The following is a 27,133-nucleotide window of genomic DNA, read 5'->3' as shown; positions in this document are numbered from 1 at the left end:
CTAAAATAATAGGGTCATACTAAGGGTGCACAGGAACCGACCTGGACCGAGGAATCGTCCCGGAACCGGCGGAACCGAGCCGATATTTGTCCCGAACCGAGGAACGGGGTACAGGTACCGGTCCATAAAATAGGAACCGAGGCTGATGAGGTACAGGTACACGGTCCTGTATAAGTCCCGTACCGTCCGGACCGAAAGAACCGACCATTCGTAGCCATTAGATTTAGGGGTACTGAACAAATACAACCGTTAGATTAAGGGGGGTATATATACTACCTTAACGATAGGGTTTCTCATTTTCGTTTTTCTTTTCCTTCTTCGTCTTCGACTCTTCCGGTCTTCCCTCTGAGAGACTGATATAGTTCTTGAGTCTCTGATTCTCTGAAGTCTGAAAGTGAACTCCATTAATCAGTGAACACGGAACACCGAACAAGAACAACACCTCTCGATCCAGAAGAAAAAGTCAGTGATTTCAATGATTTGATTAATTTTGTTGTTTGATGAAGAACAAAAGAGTTAGGGTTGAACTGAAGTTCTGAAGTTGTTTTGGTGAAGAATCAGAGAAAGGTAATTTTTGGGTTCCCGTAGTTTGAATTTATTTTGAGTAAAACTGAATAAGAACTGACGAATCTTATATGGGTTTGTTGTATTGAAGTTGAATCGGTTATATGGAGATTTAATTTGTGCTTAATTGTGAGATTGAGAAATAGGGTTCATCATGTTCTTCCGTAAATTAGAAATTAGGGTTCGTGGATTTTAATTGAGTTATCTGTTATTTGAATTCAAGGAGGAATTAGGGTTTAGCTGAGAACTGATGCTAGTTAGAATTGGAAGACATGAAGATGGAGTTTCTGAAATAGTTATGTTGATCTTTGGTAGTTTATTGCAATGATTTGATTAATTTTTTTAATTAGTTTTGTTGTTTCTGAATTTGATAATGGCAAATTGGAGATAATCAAGTATTATTTATGTTAAGAGAATTTATTTGTGCTTTATTCTTTATGAGGAACTGTCATGATTAATTTACCTGTATCTGGTTTTTGAAAGTTTTGAATAGGGTGTATCTACTAACCTTTTGAACTTTTTGATTGGTTCATTTGATTTTAGGCGAAGGGATCGAAGAAACATTTGAAGAGGCTTAACGCCCCTAAGCATTGGAGGCTTGATAAATTGGGTGGTGCTTTTGTAAGTATAGAAATTTCATTTTACTTGAATTTATCATATGTTTACATGATGCTCCAGGTCACTGATAGAGTAGTTTGTTGTTTAATACTAGATTTTAATGGGTATTTTGGAGAGGCGTTGCTCTGCTCTAGCTAAACTTGCTTGCCATAAATTCAGTAGGCAAGCTGCTAATGTACATTTTTTTCATGATCATTAGATAAGCCATCTTAAGCAATATGGAGGTTATCAATGGTTGTGGCATCGGATGCTCAGTTTACACTAGCAATATGGAGTTCCTGCCTTAAGTCATACTTATAATTTGGCTTGTGATAAATATTGTCCTTCCATGAAATCTGAGTCATGCTTTTCTCCTGCTCCTGCCTTGGCTATACTTTAAAACCTCATTATATTGATCATATTTTTAAGGTTTCAACTACCTGGTCTATACCTCAATCGACCAATGTTAGCTGTCACTTGAAATGATTAGCATTATAAAGAGGCAGATATACGTGGGTGGTGAATATTCAGGGGCTGACGCATAAAGTCATGCAATCTAAGATTCTCTTTCTCTTTCCGCCGCATCCTTTCATCTCCATGTTGGTTCTTCATTCTCCTGTACTGATTCCTATTGATTTCTTTTTCTTCTTTGTTGTATTGCAGGGGCTAATATATGGATGCAACACAAAGGTTTCAGCATAGATATTTCTCGCAGTTTTTTCTTTGTTCACCTGTTCTGTCTGGGTATTGATTTTGTTGGTCTTAGGTTTTTTCAGGTGAGGGCTTATCCCTGCTGTTTGGTTGGGTACTGAACTGAGGGTTCAAATCCTATTGTGTTTGGTAAATCCTAGTCCGTTATCTACTTTTTATCATTCATCTATAATGGTTAAAAGTTGAAAATAATTTAAATAAATAATGTTTTTTGTTTAGAACAATGTCCAGTTCTGCTTAGAACTTATGCAGTTATGCTTAGAACAATGTCCAGTTCTTATTTTTTATAACAGAGCTCGATGCTTAGCCATATGTCCAAGTAGCTAATATGTTTTTTATAACAGTACATATTTTTTATAACAGTTCTGGGTTGGTGGAAGACCAACGGTACAAAGTATAAGATACTTGGACATATGGCTAAGGACATATTATCCATTCCTGTGTTTTCTGTTGCCTCTGAGTCTGCTTTTAGCACAGGAAAGCGAGTCTTAAGTCCTTGTAGAAGCTCTTTATCTACAAGGACAGTTGAGGCATTGCTTTGCACACAAAGCTGGCTAAGGAAGCCAATACAACTTGATCTTCTATCTGATTATATACCAGATGATGATGTTGAAGTTGAAGAAGGTAACATATTACATTATTACTTGTGTTTGGCAGTAATAGATATAGTCTAATAGTTACTAACTGCTATTATTTGTTTTTGCAGCGTTACTTGGTCCTATCAACACTGATGACACCACAAGTGCTGCTGACATGGATTAGAAGATCAAGATTCAAGACTACTGCAGCACTAGCTGCACTGCTCGTTGATTTTTCCAGATTTTCTCATTTTCAAGACTTAGTGTGGCTACTGCTACTTTTTTTTCCATATTTTCAAGACATTGTTTGTTTGGTTTGTTAGTAATATTGCTACTTATTAGTTGTTGCTTTGAATGAGAATTTTTTATTTAGAAAAAATAGGTAAAAAACAGGTAAAATAAAAGGCAGAGTGGCAGATAGTTTTTTGCTGAAAAGGTACCGACTGGTACCGGTCCCGTACTGATCCCGGACCGGAACCGAATGGTACCGGAACCGAGGTACACGGTACCGGTCCCAAAATTTCAGTACCGACCTCTGGGATACAGGTACTCGGCCTCGGCAAGAACCGAGACGAACCGTACCGTGCACCCTTAGACCATACGGTATGGTCTGTCCCACCAATTTGGCTTATACCGGCTCTGTGTACCGATCAGAAGATAGTTTTGTTCTTTTCCTTATTTGCTTAAAAAATATAAAAAAAATAATGGTTTAGATAGAAACCGCTGGACATTAGACGTCAAGAAATACATCACAATGGGATGATCATCCTATAAGCAGTGGGACTAGTATATATATATATAACCATAAGAAGACTGAAACGTCAACTCGAATGTACGTGTCGACCAAAAAATGGCAAAAGTATAGCATGGTGGGCACGTGGCATTTTACGTGGCGCCTGTTACTTGTATACAGTATATATAAATCCGTGAACGGAGTGAAATCCACAACGGTATCCAAACAGTACAGCCAAAACTTGTAATTCGCACTCGTAGTCCTACTGGTCTTTTTGTTCAATTCGGAAGTTCGTCAAAAGCGAGAATGCAAACTGCTAAGGAGAAGCTGAGTAATGTAGCTAGTGCTGCCAAAGAGAATGCCAAAATTTACAAAGCCAAAGTCGATGAGAAGGTAATAAGTGATCGCTAAATATAACTATGTATTTCGCATTCTGCTTCGTTATTTATTTAGTAGAGTTTCTCGAATTCGTTTCACAGGCAGAGAAGGCAGCAGCAACGACACCAGAACAGAAAGAGATAGCACATCAAAGAAGGAAAGCTAAAGAAGCAGAAGCAAAGATGGAATTTCATGCAGCTAAAGCTGAGCACAAGGCCGAAACACTTGATGCCAAATATGACCACCATCACAATCCGATCACCGGCCACACTGATACATATGGGCACCATAATCCGATTACGGGCCATGATACCCATGGGCATCATCATAATCCGATCACGGGCCATACTGATACATATGGGCATCGTGAAGTACCACTTGTTGGGGTACATGGTGAGCACCATGGACATGGGCACCATCACTTGACTACAGCGGGTACTACTACGCCCACTACCACACCAGGAACGACTTATCCGACTTTGGGTCACCACCATCAAACAAACAAGTACCTGTAAAGTCGCCGAGTGTAACTGGTTCTAAGCTTGCATGGTTCTAAGGGTGTACTGTTTGCTTTAGTAATCATTTGAGCTAGAGGTGTGTTTGATTTAGGTTAGTTTTGCAATTTCTATGTTGTTGCAAATGGTAGTGCTGTTGTATGTTGGAAATATATCTCAACCGTTCCATGGGGTACCTTTTTATTTTCGCTTGCCACTCCAGGATAATGCCAGTCAACTGTGAATGGGATTCATAATGCTGTTTGCTTGGTTTTAAGGACAATTTTATAAGATGATAAACCAATACGGATACTTGAGCATATGTAGGATTAGATATTAATAGGTAGACGACGGTAAACAATCATAATTTACTCGGACTTCTATCGGGAAATAGATAACTTGCACTCGTGGATTCGGAGCACCAAATCTTACGGATTCAAGATTAATTTAATATTCCGCTGCATCGCAACACAAATAATTTACAACTAATGTTTGCAAATGAAAAAGAGCAGGTATGGTTGAATCGGATCATTTTCCATGTCTGTTCTACTGCCTCTGAGGTTAAGCGTTAAGATATCATATCTTAGATTTCAGTCAACTCCAAGTCGCGCACGGTAGAGGTACAATAATAGCATAGACACCATGGCTCATGTGGATGCCACCATCTCCAGTCTTGTCTTCCACCCAAGCCAGCACTGAAACAATAACACATCAATGAATGAAGAAGACAAAGATGTTTAGACTTCTCTTCTATCAATACAAATCTTGTCATATATATATGTACAGTACAAACAACGTGGGTGGAAGAAAGCAATCATAAGGTTAAAAGAAAATCCAAAGTCCAACCTATCAATACTAGGAGCATCTCCAATGGGAGGATGTGATGATCTCTTTTAATGGATTATGGTACTTTTTCTAAAAAAAGAAAATCCAAAGTCCAACCTATCAATACTAGGAGCATCTCCAATGGGAGGATGTGATGATCTCTTTTAATGGATTATGGTACTTTTTCTAAAAAAATCATCTCCAACGGGAACATTAAGAGAGGATGTGAAGTTTATGTGAAAGACGATTGTATTCACATCCTCTAACCCATCCTCTGATTTCAGAGGATTTCTTAGAGGATTTCATATGTATTTAATCCCTAAAATTTAGGGAAAAAAGCTCTCAACCAGTCAATATATGACAACCGTAAATTTTACTTCTTCACATTGTTTACGGTTGGAGATGAAATTCATGAACTTCCTAAACAAAGGAAAAAATTAGTAAAAAGGAGTAAACTAGCCCATCCACACATTAAGGACGCGGATGTGCCATTGGAGATGCTCTAAGCAGCAAGTGATAAAATATAGAAGTAAATAAATAGGTAGCATTTACTTGCATGGTATTGATATGAGATATCTTTTGAAACTCTTCCCCTTCCTTGTCTGCATATCCTTCCACCAGGGGAGGGCAATGAAAGGCATAGAGTAAGTGAAGTGAGTTTGGGGAAGGCTTCCTTGAAAGGCAGTCGCCTAAGGTTCTTGCACTTAGAAATGCACAACACTCGAAGAGATGAAAAGTTTCCCAGCCACTCAGGAAAATCCTCCAAACCATCAAACTCTACTATCCATAAGCCTTTTAAATTTGTGAGGTTCTGAAGTCGGTGAGGCAGAGAAGGCTTGGACCATCCAAAAATATTTAAATCACAAAGAGAGATGAGGTGTTGGATACCCTCTAGATCTGCTTCGTTTTCTGATGGTGGTGCCACTGCAGGGCCGTTCCTGAACTTTTTTTGCCCCGAAGCAAAAAAAAAAATTTATGCCCCCCAATTTATTTATTTTTTGTACACAACTGTAACAATGAAAGATAATTATTAAATTATAAATGAAAGAACCAAGATTAATGAATTTCCTTATAAATGAAAGAATACAACTTAGTTGTGCTTGCAATTTGAATACAGGTAATAGCTACTGAATATGGTGCAATAACCATGAGAAAAAATGGACAGTAAAAATATAAAATCAATCATAATTATGGTGCAGACCCTAATTCAAACAACCGAAATCAATTAATCATAAAATTAAATTACAATTATACCAAAACCCCCAAATTTCAAAACCCTAGGTTTAACAATTTCAAACAAAAAAACAACAACACTGGAATCAACTATTGAACACCCTCAATAAAGCCAAGCACTAAATAATTGTTGAATTAAGCGTGTCAATATAATTAGATCCATCAGATTCAAAAAAAAAACCAACATCTTTTATAAACCCTAACTTTCTCTATTTATATGTGTTTTAGAATCAGATAAAGGGAAAATGAAATCATATTATTGAATAATCAGATCATATGATTCTCAATCAATGATTTAAGACTCATAGAATACAAAAGGACATATAATTACCTTGCTCTTTTCGTTTTAGGCTCAAAAAGAAAAGGCAAAAGTGAAAAAGAGTTCTCTCTGAAGAAGTCGAAAATTTTTGACGAGATTAACCAATATTCATCATTAAGTCCATATTTAAATTAATTGAAATGTTTGCCCCAAATATTTATGCAGTTTCTCAAATAAGTCCCTAAGTATACTATTTTTTTACGAATACCCCCAATATCAAACAAGGCTTTTGCTGCCCCCTGGGCCTTGCTGCCCCAAAGTGGGCCTTTCCCTGATTCCCCTTGGAGGCCGGCCCTGGCCACTGCTACGGATGAATCATTTGTACCACTTTGACAATAAAGATCCATGTGCTTGAGGTTGGGAAGACGTTGAAGATCCAACAAGGGCTTCCATTTTTCGGAATACCCAATCACCACTTTGGAAAGGGAAGTCATTTTACTAAAGTCTAAGCCATGCTTTTCTTCGTCCGAAACAAAACCTTGAAGCTCACGGCACGAGGCAATCTGCAGCAATTTGAGACTAGGTTGAAACATCTCTACTGGAAAAAACTTGAGGCCAGGAATGGCACAAACCTCAACCACGGTGAGAGAGGTTAAGTTGTTCCGCAGCAATGAACTCAACCCAATGGCATTTATGTCGTGAACAAACAAGTAAGTAAGAGAAGGAAACATCGAAGAAGACGGTACCACTGGCAAGTTCTGGCAAAACATGATTTCCAATCGCTGGAGACGAGGGTATAAACAAGTTCCCTGTGAGTCTGCTGTCTGCGATGGCTCTATTCATTTTTCTAACTTCTCCAATCCCCGTAGAGTGAGTACTTTTAAGCAAGGAAGTAACCCAAACCCTAAAATTTGTTCACATCTTGAACAATCATAAAGCCGGATGTCCACCAAATGGAAGGGACAGGAGAACATCATTACTCATCAGCCATGAAGGGAGCTTTTTACCTAAGAAGTTTTCAACAACTCTCTCAAATTAATGTGAGGTTGCAGTCCTTCTAACACCTCTTCGTCCCTCAGCACCTCACCCTCTTCGACCCTCGAACACTCATGCTCTTCCTCTATCTCAGTGATTCTATCAATCAAAGCATCTTTTATTACTCTCTTACACCAATGTAGCTTCAAATGGCTGATGTTTTTCTTCAGTTGTAGATTTGCTTGCCGGGCTTCTTTTATTCCACCTCCCAAATTTTGTATATCTCGAATTTCTAGCACTCCTCGGAGGAGATTGAGCTCTCTCAAATCTCCAATACGGTTGCCTTCATCATCATCATCATTACCTCTGTTTTCCCCCACGCAATATATCTCCAGGGTTCTAAGGAGAAGTAAGTCTTCTAATGCCTCTAATATTATGCCGGTGTCATTGCAGTATAATGGTAAAGTTACTGGGTGATGATACCAATGACCTGAGTTTGAAACTGGCCAGCACCAAACTTTTTACTGATCAAAAACAAAAAAGAAAAAAAAAGAAATGCCCCAATACGGGGTGCCATGTTGGAGATCTGCCCAACGTTAAAAATAGTTGGAAAAATGCCTCATTCCGTTATCTTTGCCATCCAACTCAGTTAAGTAACATGTGTAACGCCACCGTCGCCACCAGAATCACCACCAAACCGCAGCATCCACCATCTGAACCTTAAAACCTGAACCTAAACCCCGAATCTAGAATTTTGAACCCTGCACCCTGAATTCTGAACAGGTTGGCTCACACATGTGATTTCACTGGGTTTTAACGAAACGGGCATTTTTCCAAACTTTTAAATGTTGGGGCGATTTCCAACATTGCATTCCAAATTGGGGCATTTTCCCAATTTTCCCAATATTATAATATGAATCCGCTGATGTGAGATGTTTCAAACTGATCCAATTCTTATCTTCTTTGGAAAACACACAATCTCTAGTTACCACCAATGTTTCCAAGCTATGGAAGCCGTTATAGCAGGACTCTGGTAATTCATTGATTTTTGTGGAAGAGAAATCCAAGCATCTTAGTCTATTTAAGATTCGGAGGCAGTCGGCAGTTTATTAAGCGAAAGAGAGAGAATTCAGTGAATGCTTGGTTTCTCGACTTGAGAAAACCAAAGGAGAAACGATTTATTTATATAAGAAACCACTCTTGGGTTACAAGTAATTTACAAAACAAAAGCTAATAGAAAAAGGAAAGATTGAATACAACAGGGAAAGGGCACCATGAATAGCTTAACTTTCTTTTTCTCTAACACTCCCCCTCGATCTAAGCGGGTGGTCGGAGACAGTAAGCTTAGAGCGAAGAGAAGTGAAACGTTGTTTCGGTGTTCTCTTAGTAAATATATCAGCAATTTGGTCTTGAGAAGAGACAAATCTGACATCCAACTGGCCACGTTGAACTCGTTCTCGTATAAAGTGGTAATCAATCTTTATATGTTTTGTACGACCATGAAAAACGGGGTTCATAGTTAGATAAGTATCACCGAGATTATCACACCATAAAACTGGTGGAGTGCAAACTTGAACCTGGAGTTCTTTCAGCAAAGATTCAATCCACATAAGTTCAGCAGTAGCAATCGCAAGACCTCTATATTCGGCTTCGGTACTTGATTTCGAAACTGTTTTGTGCTTCCGAGCACTCCAAGAAATGATATTTGATCCCAAGAAAACACAATATCCACTCGTAGAACGTCTATCAGTTTGATCACCAGCCCAGTCGGCATCTGTATATGCTTGAAAGTTTAGCTTCAATGTCGGAGAACCACGAAGAGTAATACCATAACAGAAAGTACCTTGTAGATAACGCAAAATTCGCTTGACAAGAAGTAAATTCTTGTCCGTTGGGTTTTGCATAAATTCGCAAACCTTGTTGACAGCAAATGCAAGCTCTGGGCGTGTGATCAACAAATATTGTAAACCGCCGACGAGACTTCTATAAACAGTAGGGTTCGATAAAGGAGTTCCACCCACTGGGTTCAATCCAGTAGAAGTTGTAAAAGGGGTACTCACAGGCTTTGCACCATGCATATTAGCACGTTCTAACAAGTCTTCAATATAGCGTCGCTGGGAGAGAAACAAGCCAGCAGGAGTTCGTGTGACACCAAGGAAGAATGATAATTCAGCAAGATCTTTTAGAGCAAATTCTTTATGGAGAGTGGCAATCAAATTTTGCAAGCATCCTAAGTTGGAGTCTGTTAAAATAATATCGTCTACATAGACAAGCAAGTGAATAACACCATCAGATGTACGACGCATAAATAGGGAGGAATCATCCCGAGAAATAACAAATCCAAGTTTTTGAAGAAAAACATTCAAATGAGTATACCAAGCCCTGGGTGCTTGTTTTAGTCCATATAGGAATTTATTTAAGCGACAAACATGATCTGGAAATTGAGGATCAGTGTAGCCAGGGGCTGTTTCATATAGACTTCTTCCGTAAGAAAACCATTGAGGAAAGCATTTTGAATATCCAATTGACGAATTGGTCAAGAATATGAGAGTGCTAAAGTTAGAACAACCCGAATTGTGCATGGCTTAATAACCGGACTAAAGGTTCCTCCGTAGTCAATACCTTCTTGCTGATTAAAACCTTTATCCACAAGACGTGCTTTACGCCGCTCAACAGTTCCATCCGCACGTCATTTTTTACGGAACACCCACTTGCAACCTACCAAATTCATATTAGGAGTCCTCGGAACGTAAGACCAAGTGCCATTCTTAAGCAGAGCATAATGCTCTTCATCCATAGGTTTGCGCCAATTAGGATTGTTCTTTGCGACTGAGTAACAAGTAGACTCAAACAAAGAATCAGTATTTTTTGTATGTTTAGATGCTAACAACACCTTTTTCTGGATAATACCATCCTTTCCCCTAGTGACCATAGCATGATCATTATGAACTACTGGGTTAGGAAAATTGATAGTTGCTGGGTGAGGATTAGGAACAGTTGGTAGATCAGTTCTAGGTGTTGTAGGAACAGCAGGGAGAAGTGCACGAAGAGGATCAATTGGAGGTAACTCAAAAGGAATTGGAGCGGTATCCAATATATGGGATTGAGTAGAGTCTGACATGGAGGAGGAAGTAGGTGAAGATGTTGCAATTGGTGTATTAGAAAGTGGACTTGAAGTAGGTGATGACATTGTGGGTAGTTTATTGGAAAGTGAACTTGAGGTGGATGATGACGTTGTGGGTATTGATCCTGTAGAAAGTGGACTTGAAGGTGGGGTTACTGGGATTGAGTAAGAGGTGGACTCATGGTTGCTCAGAGAAGGAAAAGTGGTCGAGGAGGCAGCGGAATTATGAGATGGAGATGAAATAGGCAGTGAAGATATAAAAGAGGGATAAGAAATTACCTATGAAGGCGTCGACGGAGGGGGTAGTACGGGGGGTGCAGCTGCAAAAGGAAATGTAGATTCGTCGAAAACAACGTGACGTGACTAGTAAACACGGCCTGACGGTATATGAAAACATTTATAACCCTTTCGATTTGCACAATATCCTAGAAAGACATATGGAGAAGACCGAGATTCCAGTTTATTTGTCCGATAATCTCGAAGATGAGGAAAACCAAGACATCCAAAATTTCGAAGAGACAAATAATCAGGAATTTTGTTGAATAATATCTCATATGGAGAACGAGCACCAGTAGGGACGGAAGGAACTCGATTCATAAGAAAGGTTGCGGTAAAAAATGCATCATACCAAAAACTAGAAAGAATGGAAGCCATTGAGAGAAGAGTAAGACCTGTTTCAACAATGTGACGGTGTCGTCGTTCCGCAAGGCCGTTTTGTGCAGATGTGTGGGGGCAGGTAAAACGATGATGTGTGCCATTGAGTTCAAGGATTTTGGTGAATTTACAATATTCAGTGCCATTATGTGATTGAAAAATTTTAATTTTCCGACTAAAAAGGTTATGAAGATGATTGTAGAATATTTCAAAAATAGACACAGCATCTGATTTGACATGCATAGGATATATCCAAGTAAGTCGACTATACACGTCAACAAAAATTATATAATACCGAAAACCTTCATTAGATAAAATATGAGTCAGACCCCAAACGTCTGAAACAATCAAATCTAAGGGACTGTCATAGACAGTAGTAATGGAATGAAATTGAAGTTTATGACTCTTATTTGCTAAATACGACTGACACATAGAAAAACTAGAAGTAGAAACAGGTAGATGATATTTCGAAACAATTGCTTTGACTGTTTTAAGTGTAGGATACCCTAAACGGTGGTGCCAGTTTTGAAGAGATGTGCGTTCTCCAACATATGCACGGATAGATGAGGCAGGAGAAAGGGTATAAAGTCTATCCTTAAGTGTTCCCACAAGTACTACCTTCCCCGTGCGACGTTCCTTCACAAGACAACCATTATCATGAAATTCAAATAGCACATTATTACCATGACAGAATTGAGAGACGGAAAGAAGATTATTAGAAATATGTGGGACATGAAGGACATTAGAAAGAAGGAACTTACGGGGTGGAGTTGGCAAGATAGCATTACCAATATGAGATATTGTCATGTTAGATCCAGCAGCGGTGCGGACTTGATCAGGTCCCGTGTACTCATAATAACTCTGCAAATTATTAAGATTATTCGTCATATGGTTGTTCGGCCCACTATCAGCAAGTCAATCATAGGTGTAGTTTGGTTGGTGATGATTCGTAGCATAGGCAGTAGGAGGAGATGAGTTAGTGCACGACGAAAACTTAGCACCCTTGTTATTGTTGTTATTACCCTTAACTGGTTTACGCTGATCACGGGAAGGGTAGTCTACCGTATCAAATCTTTTACGGCAATCCCTAGCCTGGTGAAACGGCTTCTCACATATTTGACAGATGATAGCTGGTTTCCCGTCCCTTGTGAGAGGAACATCACGACCACGACTCGTAGAGACAGCATTAGCTTGTGGTTGAGAGGCAATAATCTAATTTTGGGAAGCCACGCGAAGATCATAAGATAATAACATAGCTTCAAACTCATCCGAGTTGATGACACCCATAGTAGTAATTAAAGAGCTAACAATCGACTCATATGCAGAATCAAGACCCTTAATGACGTAATGACGAAATTCCCTGTCAGAAACTTCTATTGCGCTGGCAGTCAGCGAATCGACGATATTTTTAACCGACTGTATATAATCAGACATAGTTGAGTTTCCCTTCTTAATTGAAGAAAGGGACTCTTTCAGATGTATAAGATATGCATCAGTCCTAGATGCAAAAAGACCATCTAGTTTCGTCCAGATAGAATGAGATGTTTCACAAGATTTGACTTTGGCAAGAACTGGGGAAGTAAGAGAAGACATGATCCATCCAAGTAAGAGTTTATCTGTGCGTCGCCAAGATGAAAATAATGGATTAGGGGCTTCATTAACAAAAGCCGGTGGACACTGGTAGGTACCATCAATAAATTTTTCCAAATCATAACCCTGCAAATAAGGCGTAAATTGAGCCTTCCATAACAAAAAATTGTGACCAGCAAGTTTCTCCGTTACAGCACCATGTAACCGCTCAAACGGTACCTGGAAAGAAGATAAAGAAGCCATGATGCTAGGAGAACCAATAGTAGATGATGTAGAAGAAGTCAATGATGAGGTTGACGAAGAAAGGGTGGATTCGGTTGACATAATGACAAAGTAAAAGATGAATTGAAAAAAAATATATATAAAGATAAATCTGGAAACCCTAATCAGGTCCTAATGAGGTCGACCAAGATGATACCAAGAGAGAATTCAGTGAATGCTTGGTTTCTCGACTTGAGAAAACCAAAGGAGAAACGATTTATTTATACAAGAAACCACTCTTGGGTTACAAGTAATTTACAAAACAAAAGCTAATAGAAAAAGGAAAGATTGAATACAACAGGGAAAGGGCACCATGAATAGCTTAACTTTCCTTTTCTCTAACAGAAAGACAGTGTTTGAGTTTCAACCAGGTCAGATTAACGAAATTACAGATAGAGACTGGTAGATCTTTTATACATGTACCAGATAAATCAAGATGCTTTAGATATTTCAGATCACCGATATTTCTTGGAAGAACTCTAAATGCATGCAACTCATAAGATTCAGAAATTCGAAATGACAGCAATCTGTGATCCACTCTGGTAATTCCAAAATTGCGGTACTACCAAGGTCAAGACATTTTAGATGTTTGAGAGGTCCAATTTCTTCCGGTAAACATTTCAACCCACTCCTTATCATCAAGAGCCACTTGTACACGACGTACTTTTGAATTATAGTTTTTCTCATTTGTCTTCCAAACTGAGCATTCAGAAGTATCGAGGACCATCCTTGCAAGATCATGCATTAAATCGTGCACCTTGAATGTCACAGTTGGCCAACTGAAAGAATACTCTTTTAAATCTTGAAATAAAGAGTTCTGCACCAAATGGTTGAAACATTCATTTCCAATATACTCCATTGTGTTTCCATTTCCTTCGTCAGACTGTTGGAGGAATCCCTCTGCCATCCATAATCTCAAAACCTTTAGGGAACATTCAGCAATAGGAAAAGCATCGCTTGATATGTGAGGGTAGATTATCATAACTGAGCTTCAGTATCAATTTAATTTTACTTTCATCATCGGTCATCTTGAATACTTCATTTGCCTTGATCGACTCCCAATCACCTATTGCATTCTTTGTGTACATAAGACTTCCAAGAGTTCTTGCAACAAGTGGTAAACCACCACATTTTTTCGCTATTTGTTTTCCAATTTCAACCATCGGCGGAGTCTCTTTTGCACCACCTGCAGCAAATGCTTTCTTCATGATGATAGACCAACACTCTTGCTTAGTTAGCTGAGCTAAAGAGTAGCAATCAATCGTCCCACGAACCGTTGATACAACTGTGTCGTTACGAGTAGTGACTAAGATTTTGCTTCCATTTGCACCAACAGATAACGCAGTTTTAAGCGTCTCCATTTATGTTTGTCCTCATTCCACAAATCGTCTAGTACCAGTAAGAACTTCTTGCCGCTTAGACTCTCACATAATTCACGTCCCATCAGTTCCCTGCTGGATGAACTATCGGACTTCTTGTTATTTATTGTTACTTGATCAAGAATTTCTTTAACAATCCTATCGACATCAAAGTTTTCAGATACATAGACCCAAATTATTAGTTCAAAGCATTTCACAACTAACTCGTCTTTACAGACAAACTGTGCCAGAGTTGTCTTCCCAGTCCCTCCCATGCCAACTATGGGCAAGACTGGAAGCTTTTCAGATTGAGACGACGAGCTCGTTAATATTTGTACAATTCTAAACCTGTCTCTGTTTCTCCCGACGAAGTTTGATGCATCGGCAAGTTCAACAAAGCAGGTAGTTTTTCGAATGTCGGCACTACTTTTCCTTTGCTGAGTTGTACTAGTAGAAGCAGTATTATTTGGGAGCTTAAACATTTTCTTATTTTGAAGAATTACTTTTAATCTTTCATTGATAGCTAGAATTTTGCCAGAAATCTTAAAACGCAAACGTACCGGGTTATTGCTGGATGATACTGAAAAGGAATCACGAACCTTGTTTTTAAAGCCTTTGATTGTTTCTTTGCGCATGAGATGATCATAAACAATATCTCTGAGATCTTCTAACCAAACTTGCACAGTCTCAGTTATTTGGATATTCTCAGATTCCTTCAATACTGCCTGAATGTAGATAAATTTCTTCTTAAGGTTTTCCAGATCATCTTTAAAACCCCAAGTGAGTCTCTTGATGTCTTGAGTTATGGATGGAACTAATACCTTCAAGATTTCAGTCAGTTACAACGTTAGCAATAATACTGCCGCCGACGGTCGTTACATGACCGAGATTTAAAAGCTTTCAGAAAGAAATTCAAAAAAAGCTCGGTGAATTATGTGTTTAAGCAGAAGAAGAAAATTTTGAATTAGCTATTGTGAGGTAGAATTTACCGAAATGTGAGAGGCGCGACTAAACCCTAGATCTCACGTCTACCAAAATTCTTGTACTAAGTAATAATCCTTGTTGCTTCTAATCCTTGCTTGATTGACGAATACATTTGTGAACTTTTGTCCCATCTGCATCTACTTTACTGGTTTTATGTTTGCTTTTGTTAGTTTATAAAGAATTTTGGTAGTAAGGTAAAAGAATTTTGTTAGTTTATAAAGAATTCTTGTACTAAGCGTGAATAAAGAATTTTGGTAGTAAGGTAAAAGAATAGTTGAGAAAACTCAATATTGATTGAAAATATTGTAATACAAGGGACTTGTTCCCTATTTATATAACTCTAATAGTCAAACTTGGAAAATAAGAAATCCCTAAAATAAATGGCGTTATAGAATTAAATAACTTTTAGAAATAAGTAATTCTAAAAATTTGAAATACTACTCTAAAATAATTAAATTCTAAAAATAATAAGAAAACAAATATTAATTCGGATGTCCTACATCAGTTTGGCATTTGGTTTATGCATGCACTGTGGCGTGCATCAGTGATAATTCGTTTCTAGCTCCTTTTCTACTCCAATTAATCTCTCAACTTGTGTTTATTCACCTTTTAATGTGATCTGGTTCGTTGCTTCTGTTTCAGCATTATCCCCTTCTTCATCAATGGAGGAGTAATGGTATCTATTCCATCAGTTTCCAGCAAACAAGGGTTACCACCTGTCATTTGCCACTCTCCGTGAGTAAGAAGGCTCGCACTAACGAAATTACCCCACTTGATGAAGGTCAATCAGAAAATTGAGTTGTGGCCACTTGTCTGTTACCTTTTAAAGCCTGTAGAACAGGAAACAATACATCCAAATGAATTCACTGAATAAAATATATCACATCGGCTCGGTCACTGAGCAAAAATATACATCCAGATGAGTTCACTTTAATATTTTTTTGATTCTAAAGCTTCTTCGTAGATACTTATCCATGGTATTTCATGTATCTTCATTGGTCAAGAGTTGCTAGTTGCATCCGTTTTGCACAATTTAGTTAGGACAAGTTAAACAGGAATAGAGGATGGCATACATTTCTTTCTGATTGGGGATTAATTTAGCGAAATTGCACGGAATCACAATGTTTTTAGTTTGTTATCCATTATGTTAGATTTGGCAAAAATAATCGGACAATGGCTCTCATTCTCAGACTCGGCATGAATATCAATATGTAGTCTAGCTATGATCAACCAGATTATCTGTATCTGATGGCAGATGAATGACATTGCCATTTGGCACACCCAAATGGTAACATATTTACATTGAAATGTAGTTACAGCTGACAGTAGAAAAAGTTACATCGGACTGTAACCCGGTGTTGTTTGGTTAAAATGTATCTCCACCGTCCAAACGGTACGACAAAGCTGGAATAGCTCAGCTGGTTAGAGCGTGTGGCTGTTAACCACAAGGTCAACTGGTTCCATCCCTGTTTCTAGCGTTTAAAATTCTTTTTATTTTTTTTTATTTTTTTTTTTTTTGAAGCGTTATCTTGGAACCTATATAGGACCATGAGACTGAAATATGCGATTCTCAACTTTGGTGCTTCTTCACTTCAACAGATGGAGGAGAGAGTCTAGAGACTATGTGAAGAAGGAGTCTCACATCTCCTTGTTCGCTTCAGGTATCAATCTCGATTTACAGAGTCCAGGTCATTCTTTCGTTGTATTTTTGATACATTTTCTGGCGTTTTGAGATTCTTGTTTATTGATTTCTCTCTAAATTTTGGTAGAATTTTTCTGGGTTTCTTATGATTTATGCAAGTATGTAGTTCGAATGAAAGAATTAACAAGGATGATGATACCCTAATTGAATTTGAATCCTATAACTGTGGTTGATTAGATTTTAGAAGTACAAATTTTGAGAATTAGGAATCTTTTAATATAGAATTTGAATCATTTGTTGTTCTCCATTCTGTTATTTCTCTGAGAAAGATTGCCTTTTGGTTTTCCTTGTCTTTTAGGGCATTTTTTTGTTATCTTCCAAGTTCAGGATTTTGCAGTTCTGAGATGAATGTTGTAGGGATTTGGCTCCATTTTATTCACTACACTTGGGAATTGTGTTTTTCTTGATCATAAGATACCTACACTTGTTCTAGGATATGAGTTTCTTTGCTTCTTAGTTCATTCCTTTAGGGGTTCTGTATGTTTCATTGACATAGATGTTCACGGTGTTCATAACCATTTTAAAGATGGGATGAAATCTGACTTGGTGTTGGTTCCCTTGAAGAAATGAATAGTTTGAGATAGTAATTGCTTGATAGTCACCTCTCGTTTTTGCTAGTGTTATTCATTTAGAGATGGATTTTCTGATTTTATGTTGACATATCTAAGTCAGATGCATGTGTAACTCCTAGTTACATAATAAAGATGCATGTGTATCTGCAAGTTACACATGTTAATTAGATGTGTAACTTTTACTTACACATACTGATTTTGGGTACACATATCAATATGTATGTGTAACTCCTAGTTACACTAGTCATATGCATGTGTAACTGCTAGCTACACTAGCCAGATGAATGTGTATCTCCTAGTTACACATGTTATATGCATGTGTAACTCTCAGTTACACAATTCAGATGCATGTGTAACCGCTAGCTACACTAGTCAGATGCTTGTGAAACTGAAATATACATTGTTTTATGTACTGCTCATTTTAATCGTATAAATACTGATTGCTTGTTGTTATATTTCAGGTTTTAGATAACTTCATAAAAGCTAATTGCTTAAACGTGGTAATGGTCTCGCTGGAACTGGAGTTGACGCTGAATACACAAGTCGGATGCATGTGTAACTCTCAGTTACACTAGATAGACACATATGTAACTCTCAATTACACTAAACAGATGCGTGTGTAACTTCTAGTTACACATGCTAAGAAATTATTGTAAATGAATATTAAAGTAATAACTTTTTTTTTTGTGTTTTTTTTTATGTCTATTTATTTGCATATATATACAAGTGTAACTTTGTATTACACATATCATAAGGATGTGTAACTTCTGGTTACACATGCCATATGCATGTGTAACTTCTGTTTACACCTTCGCACTGTATTTTAATAATTTCGGGCCTAGATTTAATAATTTTGGGCCTAGATTTAAATTTTATTTAATTATGGGCTTGACAATATGCATAAGGGTATCAAGGTCTTTTAAAAACTCGGGGCCTAGATTTAAACTTTTTTAATTAAGGGCCTCATATTATGGGTTATCCATGGGTTGGGCCTGAGCCTAATTTCCCCTATTGAGTATGGGCTGTGCTCATTGTGTTCAAACCAAAGAAAAGATTTTAGAAGAAGCACCCCGTTCTGATGACGTGGCAAGGGGGAAAAGGGCGATTCTTCTAGGGATTTTTTTCCTCTCGCGTTCTTCATGGCTGCTGGCCGTCTTTCTCCTTGTCCACCAATTTTGAATCCAAATCAGAGTGAAAGAGCAGATAAATCTTTATCAATTGATGAGTCAAATACTGGGTTGGCTGATTTCCCTCCGTTAACAGAGTCTACAAGTGCTTCTCGGAGAAATAGGAAATTTTAATTGGGGTTTCTTCTGAAATCCCTAATCCTGGAAAATGGAGATCTTTGTTTGGTAGCAACAAAGGGAGCATCATTGGATTCATCCTCCTGCAAGCTGGAATTTCTAAATCTTCAATCGATTGAAGGTAAGAGGACTATAATCTCTTCTACAGATATTATTGATGAACTTAGGTTTTGCGATAAGTTTGTATTTGGGTATTTTGTGGGTCGAAAGCCACCTTTCAATGCAGTGAAGGAAGCAATGGGAAAAGCTTGGAATCTTAAGGGAGGATTTAGAATGTCTCTTCATGAAGAATCAATGTACATCTTTGAATTTGATTTGGATGAGGACAGGGTTGCTGCCATAGAGATGGGATCTGTCACAATTTTAAAGAAGTTATTTCTGATCAGACCTTGGCAATTATTCATCGAGCATAGCATTCAAGAATTGAAGTCTGTTCCGGTGTGGATGAATTTGAGAAAAGTTCCAATTCATTTATGGAATGCCAAAGGCTTAAGCATGATTGCTAGTGGTATTGGAACTCCAATATGTTCTGATAAACACACATTAGAAAGGACAAGGATGAGTTATGCAAGAGTTTGTGTTGAAATGGATGTAACTAGCGATTTTCCATCCTTCATCCCTATTTTGTTTGATGGCAAAGAACTAGAAATCTCGGTTGAATACACTTGGAAACCTCCAAGATGCCAGGCTTGCGCAACATTTAGTCACTCTAGTGCTAAATGTCCCAAGGTCTCTGCTAGTAAGGTTACCAAGAAGATCTGGGTACCAAAATTGAGCAAAACCAACAAGGAGACTTTGGGTAGGCTGGAAGAGTCTCAAAGACTAGATTTAGAGGTGGTCAATGCGGATATGAATATAAAGAATGTCTCTGAGACTGATATCGACAAGGCTGGAAATTTGGAGACTCCTAGGAATGAGGAGCATAATGACAGTGGAAGCCTAACAGAAAAAGGGGAGTCCCGTGTACAATCAAATGAAGAGATGGTAGATAATGCTGCGCATATCTCTATTGAGGAGAAGGCAGACTCCCCTGATGTGGAAAGGAAATACGTTAGGCGAAAGAACAAGGGAAGTACCAAAGAAAATGAAAAGAAAGTAGATGAGCTCAAAAATAAGAATTCTTTTGAATCTCTTATTGAGGTTAATGAAGACCTTCCCTCTGTAGAGACTTTTGTGTCTCAAAGCAACAACAATGATCAACACAATGAAGACACTACGTATGTGGATGATTGTGTAGAGTCAAATGAGGAGTCAGAATATGAAACCGATAATGAAGAGACTTCTGTGGAGAAGTTTAAACCCATTGAGGAACACCTTGTTTGTTTGCAGCTGACTCGGCGTCTAGGTCTGAGTCAACCCCTGACTCGCACCGAGTCAGCAGTCAGAATGTTTGGTTTCCAATTTTGATAATCCCTGACTAGGCGCCTGAGTCAAGTTCAACCCCTGACTCGATCCCTCTGGAGTCAGGTATCGTAATATCCCTGAGTCATGAGAGTTAACATCTGAGTCGACCGAAAAGGCTAAAATATCCTCGGCCTTTTAAAACTAAAATGTCCTTTCCTTTCTCATTTTTTCGTTCTTCGATGGAAAAAAACAAATTGGGAGAACGAAAAAACCCTATATCACCTTAATCTTTATCAGCTGATCTTCTTCATCTTTCTCAATTCATATTCTGCATCTCATTAAACAATTTTACTCATCTTTTCCATCTCTTTAAACCCATCTGAGTTATTATTATTTATTTATTTTTAAAAAATCATCAACTTCAGTGGATGAGATTATGGAACATGAGTTTTTCTTATTTAGGAACATGAGCTTTTCTTATTTGGGAATATGGGTTTTCTTCTAATTGAGTTCTTAAATGGCTTTCCGGGAGAAGGAAGAGGATAAAAGTTGTGTGAAGGTACAACTTTATTTCATAGATTGTTTTCTTAAGAAATCGGTTTTCATAAATTAAATTATGTCAGTTTCTATTCTATGGGTCAGTTAATTTGATACCCTAAGCTTGTTAGTTGTTTGTAGAAATGCCTAAGAGAGAAATAAATTAAGTTTTTGAATGACATCTTGCATCTTCAGCTACCAGCAACTTCTCTTTCAACACATTAAAATAAAAATATTGCATAGTTTTACTATTTATGATTATGTACTTCGTGTTCAACACTGCTTATTAACTTATAATTGTGATTCTTGTATACATGTGCGGTGTTTGTAGTGCATGAACAAATAACTTACTGACACTGCCAGCATGCCCTATACCTAATCCTGGCTAATGGTATGTATATGCTAAAGTTAGATTATGTGTGAATATGGAACATATGCAGTATGGTTATATAATAGGGATGTAGGTGATGCTTGCATCTACGTTTGATGGGAATGGGTCACCAAAGAATATTGCTTTTGGCATATTGAAAATTTTAAAATTAGGTTTATCGACCGAGTATTTATGTGAATTGTTGTTAGAGACACTTGAGCCTATTTTCTCTGTCTTGTTTTGTGTATATCTTATTCGCAAATTTCGTAGCTATAATGTATCCTATAAACACGTAATTGATATGGAGATCAACAAGACATCACAATTGTTGGTGTTGAACACTATTTGTTTTCTAATCTGAGACCCTAGATTATTTTGGAATTTCTTTAGGTAGATTGGTAAGCTGTTGGTGGTTTGAGTGTCCATGAATAGTTTTCCTCTATTTGAATTAAACAGATGTCAGTTTCTTTGATTCTCACTGATTCATTTTCTTTTAAAATTCTTTCTCAACAGTAGGTGCACTTGGTGGAGTACAGCAGATAAAGAGAAATGGAATTTTCCCACTTATTCTCCACTAATCCAGTGGTACTTGGGCACTAGAGTAGTGGCTCGTTTTTTTGTCGAGTGGAAATCAGGATGGATATATGATGCATGTACCTCTCGAACAACTTTGGCCTCACAACGTGTTATGTGCTACAATTAATGATGTTTTCTCTCTAAATGCTTCATGCTTGATATTTGATTACTAGGACTAGTAAATTGGGTGTTATCAATGCTACAACATGCTACTTAATCCCTTTTATTTTGGTAATAGCATTGCTGGTGAATTGTCTAGTTTGCATGCTTGTTGTCGGGTTTTTATATGATATCTTTCGGATGAGTATGCAAAATACCTGTCTAGCAACCTCCTTAAACTTGATAAGTGAGTATATTTTTTTCCTGCAGTTCTTGAAGATTTTATCAACGGTGGTGAGTCGACATCTCTTTTGGACTGCGTTAAGCTGACTGTCAGAGCCTTAATTACTCTTGCGGACGCAATTCCACCAGCACGAGCTGGTCTTGCTTCTGTGGCCCCTAATGGAACAGATGGGTCCTCAGCTTTCGCCAAACAAAATGCTTTTGCACCATCTCAAGGACCATTCCCAAGTAGTTCATACGTTACCCAAACTCCTGCTCCAGTGAATCCTCCCTTGAATGATGTTTGGGGGTCAAGGAATGCATGGTGTTGTTATATTGCTTGCTCGTTATTTCCCATTGATGTCTCTGTTGTACTAAGAGGGCCTTATTGGTTACTCACAGTTCGCTTCTCGGGATAATTTGTTCTTCTTCTTTTTTTCTGCAAAGAGTTTCCATCTATATATGTGCAAGTTACAGTTCAGTTGCTACTGAACATACTATTATTGGTGAACGAAAGCAAATGAATGTGTATGTTCCCTTTTTAGTTCAAGGTTATAAATGAATGGAGAGTAAAAAAATGATACCTGATAACCCATTTCTATACAAGGGTATTTTATGTCCAAAAAAATTCAATCAGCTGAGTCAGGTCTGACTCGCAAAACAAACACATTTTCTGAGTCAGACCTTAGTGAGTCAGATCCAGATGAGTCAGGTGATTCCAGTCAGATCCAGATGACTCAAATCTGGACGACTCAGATGAGTCAGCTGCAGACAAACAAGGTGTTAGTTTTATTTTCCTTTTCATGTTGAATTTTGGTTGTTATGCCATATCTTTGTAGCACTTTCAAGTGCACTCTTCTTTCTCTACTTCTTTTTTCCCTTTTTAATAAAGTTTTAACCTTTTAAGTCAAAAAAAAAAAAGTATGGATGTGCGTAAAAGAAGTTTGTTCTTTGATTCTTCTCTGCTTCAACTTATTCCACTGGGAGAAATAAAAAGGGAACATATGAAAACCTAGGCCAAGTTGACGAGTGCTGCTTACGTTCATCTGAAACAGGCTGAGTTCTTTGACTACACTCGTAATCTGTCACCTGGAATGGAAGTCGGGCAGTTTTGCTGTCAGGGCCTGTTGGTACGTTTTCTAGAGCATGTCTTTTGTCTCTTCTGGCTTTTTGGTTACGGTTATGAGATTTTGCGAAGCTGATTAAATCTCTGTCCTTTGAAGAGATTTAGCAACAAACGCTTGCCAAGGCTTTGGCACATTGTTTTGGTGCCAAGTTATTGTTATTAGGGTAAGAACATTGATCAAATGTTGCAACTATGTTTCCAGTCTTTTCTTATTGTGTGGTCTAAACTAGCTCTATTTATGTTTTATTAGAGGCATAAGCATAGGCATCCACTTTGAGTTTTACATGCCGGCTTCACCGATCTTAGTTGGGTAATGAGGAAATTTTAGCTACAGTCATATTGAGAAACATGTACTTCAGTGGTGGAAACTATCTGAGCACTACTACCACCACCTTTGTCCCTTGCCTGTAGAGGTGGTGAAACTAGAAGAAATTGAAAATAAACACTACAAGTGTACTTAGTATCGCAGTAGTCACACATTCAGGTAGTATCAGCTTAGGAAAACAGTGGGTTTCCATATTGAGGTCGGTATCCTAATCCAGATAGTATAGAGTTTAGGAAAGAGTTTAGTTTCCTAATGAGAGACTAATACTTGGTTGTGTTCTGTATAAATAGAAGTAGAATTGTATGTTTCTAGACTATCAAACCTAGAAGAGTAGTAGTATACCGACGGATCTGATAAACAAACAGTCAGAGTTGTCCTCGTTTGAGGAATTAATTAGGAGATTTTTGTTGGAAATAGTAATTTGTAATCTAGAGTTGTCTAGATTAGTTTAGAAAAATGTAGTAAATTCTACACGGTGAAAGTTGTGGAATTAGCTAATTAGAATAGTTTAGAAGCTTCTAGAGTTAGCTAGAGTCAAATGTATCTAGAATGTTCATGAGACAGTCAAAGTCGGTCAAGTAACAATGTTCTAGAAAGTAGGTGATTGTGTTAGTGTTTTCTAGAGTATTCTAGGCAATATGGCATAGTTCTTATAAATAGGAAATGATACATTCATTTGTAATTGTAACGAAGAAAGAAGTTAGTAATAAGATTAAGAGTTCTTTGAGAGGTTAAGTGTTAGTCTTGCTTCCTAGGAGCTCTGTACGAGCAATACAACCATGCTCGTATATCTCCTAAATTTGTTCTAAAATTCCAACATGGTATCAGAGCGGAGGTTCGATCCATATGGGGCGTGTAAGTTGTACGAATTAAAAATCTTGTGGAGTTCAAAGCAAATGCGAAAGTGAATCGAAGAAAGTGAAGGCATACATGACTCTCAACTATTTGCAGTTTGAGTTTTTGAGTTTTGGATGTTTGTTTTAGACCCCATATGAATGTTATCACCCATGTCTACCTAAAAAGAGTATTGACAAGAAGTTGAGAAAAAAGAAGTTGTTTGCTCGTGAGATACAGTAGTTCTCAGTGCCGTTGAAGATGTAAAGGAGTCTCCATGAAATGAAAGTGAGAAAGAGAAAAGAGAAATTGTAGGTAGCGTATGTGGAAAAGAGTGCACTTTCGTACATGGCATGGGAAAATCCATGTTGTCACGAGATTCTACTCCTCTACTCGTGGCAAAAGTAGCCGAGTGAGGGCTATAGGAAGGCCGCGTAAAAGCCGGGATGAGTGAAGGCCGAGACGGTGGGACCGCACCCACTGGGATGCTAGCGGAAAAGGTGGGCTAGTTGGAAGAAAAGAGGATGACAGAAAAGAGTTATGGAGACATTAGGAGAAAATGAGGCGTGTTGACGCAGAGAAAGAAATGTCGCGGGCATTAAAAACTACACAACGAGCATGAGAAGTGAAGAATAAATGATAAAATTGGGTGAAGATCGAAACTTCAAATGCAATGGAGATTTCAAATTAGGAGGGGATGTTGGAAATAGTAATTTGTAATGTAGAGTTGTCTAGATTAGTTTAGAAAAATGTAGTAAATTTTACACAGTGAAAGTTGTGGAATTAGCTAATTAGAATAGTTTAGAAGCTTCTAGAGTTAGCTAGAGTCAAATGTATTTAGAATGTTCAAGAGACAGTCAAAGTCGGACAAGTAAGAATGTTCTAGAAAGTAGGTGATTGTGTTAGTGTTTTCTAGAGTATTCTAGGCAATATGGTGTAGTGCTTATAAATAGGAAATGATACATTCATTTGTAATTGTAACGAAGCAAGAAGTTAGTAATAAGATTAAGAGTTCTTTGAAAGGTTAAGTGTTAGTCTTGCTTCCTATGAGCTCTGTACGAGCAATACAACCATGCTCTTATATCTCCTAAATTTGTTCTAAAATTCCAACAATTATCTCATAAGAATCAGAAGAGATTATCAAGAAGAATTAATTGAGATCATCATAGATGGATAAGGTGAGTTCAGATCGATTACCCAAGACAGGTATGCTTTTCACAAAGAGACCTAAAGAATCCAATTATGTTGAATTCCATTATGTAGAAGAATTTTCTGAGATGGTAAATTTTAATTGTACGGAACAACCACAAAATCATACCAAGATAGGCACTATCTGTGGTTCTAATGCTTGGGTCTTAAGCCTGGTTGGTTCCTGCAATGGTCTGGTATGTTACACAGTTCCTGAGTCCCAATTCGGTAATGTCATCTACCTTTTCAATCCCATCACTGATGAACGTATTGTTTTTCGCCGGACGGGTACGCGTTTTAACTGCCCTGGATTTGGTTATTGTCATTCCACCAATGCATACAAGGTTGTTAGGAATTGTTACATGGAGAATGGGGTTCCTTGCGCTGGAATAGGTTCCAAGTTTACACTCTTGGTGTTGACAACGACTGGAGAGACAAACCACAAATTGCATATAAGTTTGAGGAATCGGGGGTTTTTGCTAATGGTGCTCTGCATTGGTTAAATAATAATGATATTGTTGCCTTTGATTTAGCCGATGAAACATTCCAATCTCTACCGTCACCGCCACTTCGTCATTTTCCTTCCGAATCCTATATCAATGTTACGCTTGAAGGGAATCTATGTTTGTGTCTGCCCGATATAGAAATGGATCATGTATGGGTATTCAAGAAGAAGAATATCAACAACTGCGCAAGTAGTACTCGTTTGAAAACACGGACTTATAGTGACTCTTTTAGTTGGATCAAGGTTTTCAACGGAAAATTGGATTCAGGCTCAAGGTATCAAGTATTATCCCTAACACAGACTAAAATTCTGATATCGCAAGATGGCGTTATCTCTTGTTATGACATTGAAGCTTCAACTCCCAAAAGACTATGGCATACTGACGGTGCAAAAGGGCATGATCAAGCAACTCCTCATATGAATAGTTGCCTTGTTTCGTTAAAAGATTTTGGAGAACCGCTAGTTGATCGTGAAGAAAGGCCTCCAGGAAAGTTACCCTGGATTCCAAAAGAGTTTGCTGACTATGGCGGCAAATATGCATAGTACAGATATTAATTTCCATTCCTGTTGATTTTTTTGTTTTTTAATTTCGGACTAATGGAGGCACTGCCGTTTAAGCCATCCTATTGAACCTTTTCCTGAGATATATAAGTGTAACCTAAATTTCAATTTTATTTGAACCCTGATTTTGGGCACTGAAATCTTACTAGGCATACTGCATAAAGACAAAAAAGGTTGTGAAATAGCAAAATCAGATTATAAATCTGCCCTTTACGTATTAGTGTTAGTAATATTGATTAGTGATTAAATATTTGTTTAGTGATTAAGATAACTTTCAGAATTATAAATGTTGTTTAGATGATTTTTTGGATCATGGTTTGGCGAAACAAGTTGAGGTTCGGCTCACATCTATGAGCCGAATCTACTAATTGATGAACGGTTCGGCTCACTGAATCTGTTTACTGCATGCGCCGAACCTATAATTTTCAATTCCAACCCTTTTGCTAGACACTAGTTCGGCTTATATGAAAGTTTCATAGTAAGCCGAACAACATCCTGAATAGCCCCGAAAAAAATAATTACTGGTTCGGCTTATATTTCGAAAATCGTA

General features: G+C 37.9%; 3 protein-coding genes and 1 long non-coding RNA gene across 4 annotated transcripts; 2 read left to right on the top strand and 2 right to left on the bottom strand.

Moving 5' to 3' along the window:
• The first annotated feature begins 3,489 nt into the window (after positions 1 to 3,489).
• Positions 3,490 to 4,076, top strand: LOC113305066 (late embryogenesis abundant protein 6-like). The gene is made up of 2 exons (XM_026554175.1): positions 3,490 to 3,576; positions 3,663 to 4,076. Exons 1-2 carry the CDS (start codon positions 3,490 to 3,492, stop codon positions 4,074 to 4,076), a joined length of 501 nt encoding a protein of 166 aa, XP_026409960.1.
• A 360-nt stretch (positions 4,077 to 4,436) lies between these two features.
• Positions 4,437 to 6,515, bottom strand: LOC113301876. Its single transcript, XR_003336525.1, has 3 exons — positions 6,445 to 6,515; positions 5,433 to 5,888; positions 4,437 to 4,750 (listed from the first exon to the last, which is right to left on the bottom strand). It is a non-coding gene; the product is annotated as an uncharacterized LOC113301876 (long non-coding RNA).
• A 2,115-nt stretch (positions 6,516 to 8,630) lies between these two features.
• On the bottom strand, positions 8,631 to 9,929 carry LOC113305065 (uncharacterized mitochondrial protein AtMg00810-like). Its single transcript, XM_026554174.1, has one exon. It carries the CDS (start codon positions 9,927 to 9,929, stop codon positions 8,631 to 8,633), a length of 1,299 nt encoding a protein of 432 aa, XP_026409959.1.
• Positions 9,930 to 18,901: 8,972 nt separating this feature from the next.
• Positions 18,902 to 22,635, top strand: LOC113304326. The gene is made up of 3 exons (XM_026553408.1): positions 18,902 to 20,799; positions 21,661 to 21,800; positions 22,093 to 22,635. Exon 1 carries the CDS (start codon positions 19,134 to 19,136, stop codon positions 20,301 to 20,303), a length of 1,170 nt encoding a protein of 389 aa, XP_026409193.1. The 5' UTR covers positions 18,902 to 19,133; the 3' UTR covers positions 20,304 to 20,799; positions 21,661 to 21,800; positions 22,093 to 22,635.
• The last annotated feature ends 4,498 nt before the right edge of the window (positions 22,636 to 27,133 follow it).

Source organism: Papaver somniferum, chromosome 8, assembly GCF_003573695.1.
Source record: "Papaver somniferum cultivar HN1 chromosome 8, ASM357369v1, whole genome shotgun sequence".
Classification (NCBI taxonomy): Eukaryota; Viridiplantae; Streptophyta; class Magnoliopsida; order Ranunculales; family Papaveraceae; genus Papaver; species Papaver somniferum.
The sequence above is the reverse complement of the archived record's forward strand: the minus strand, read 5'-3'. Positions and strand labels throughout refer to the sequence as shown.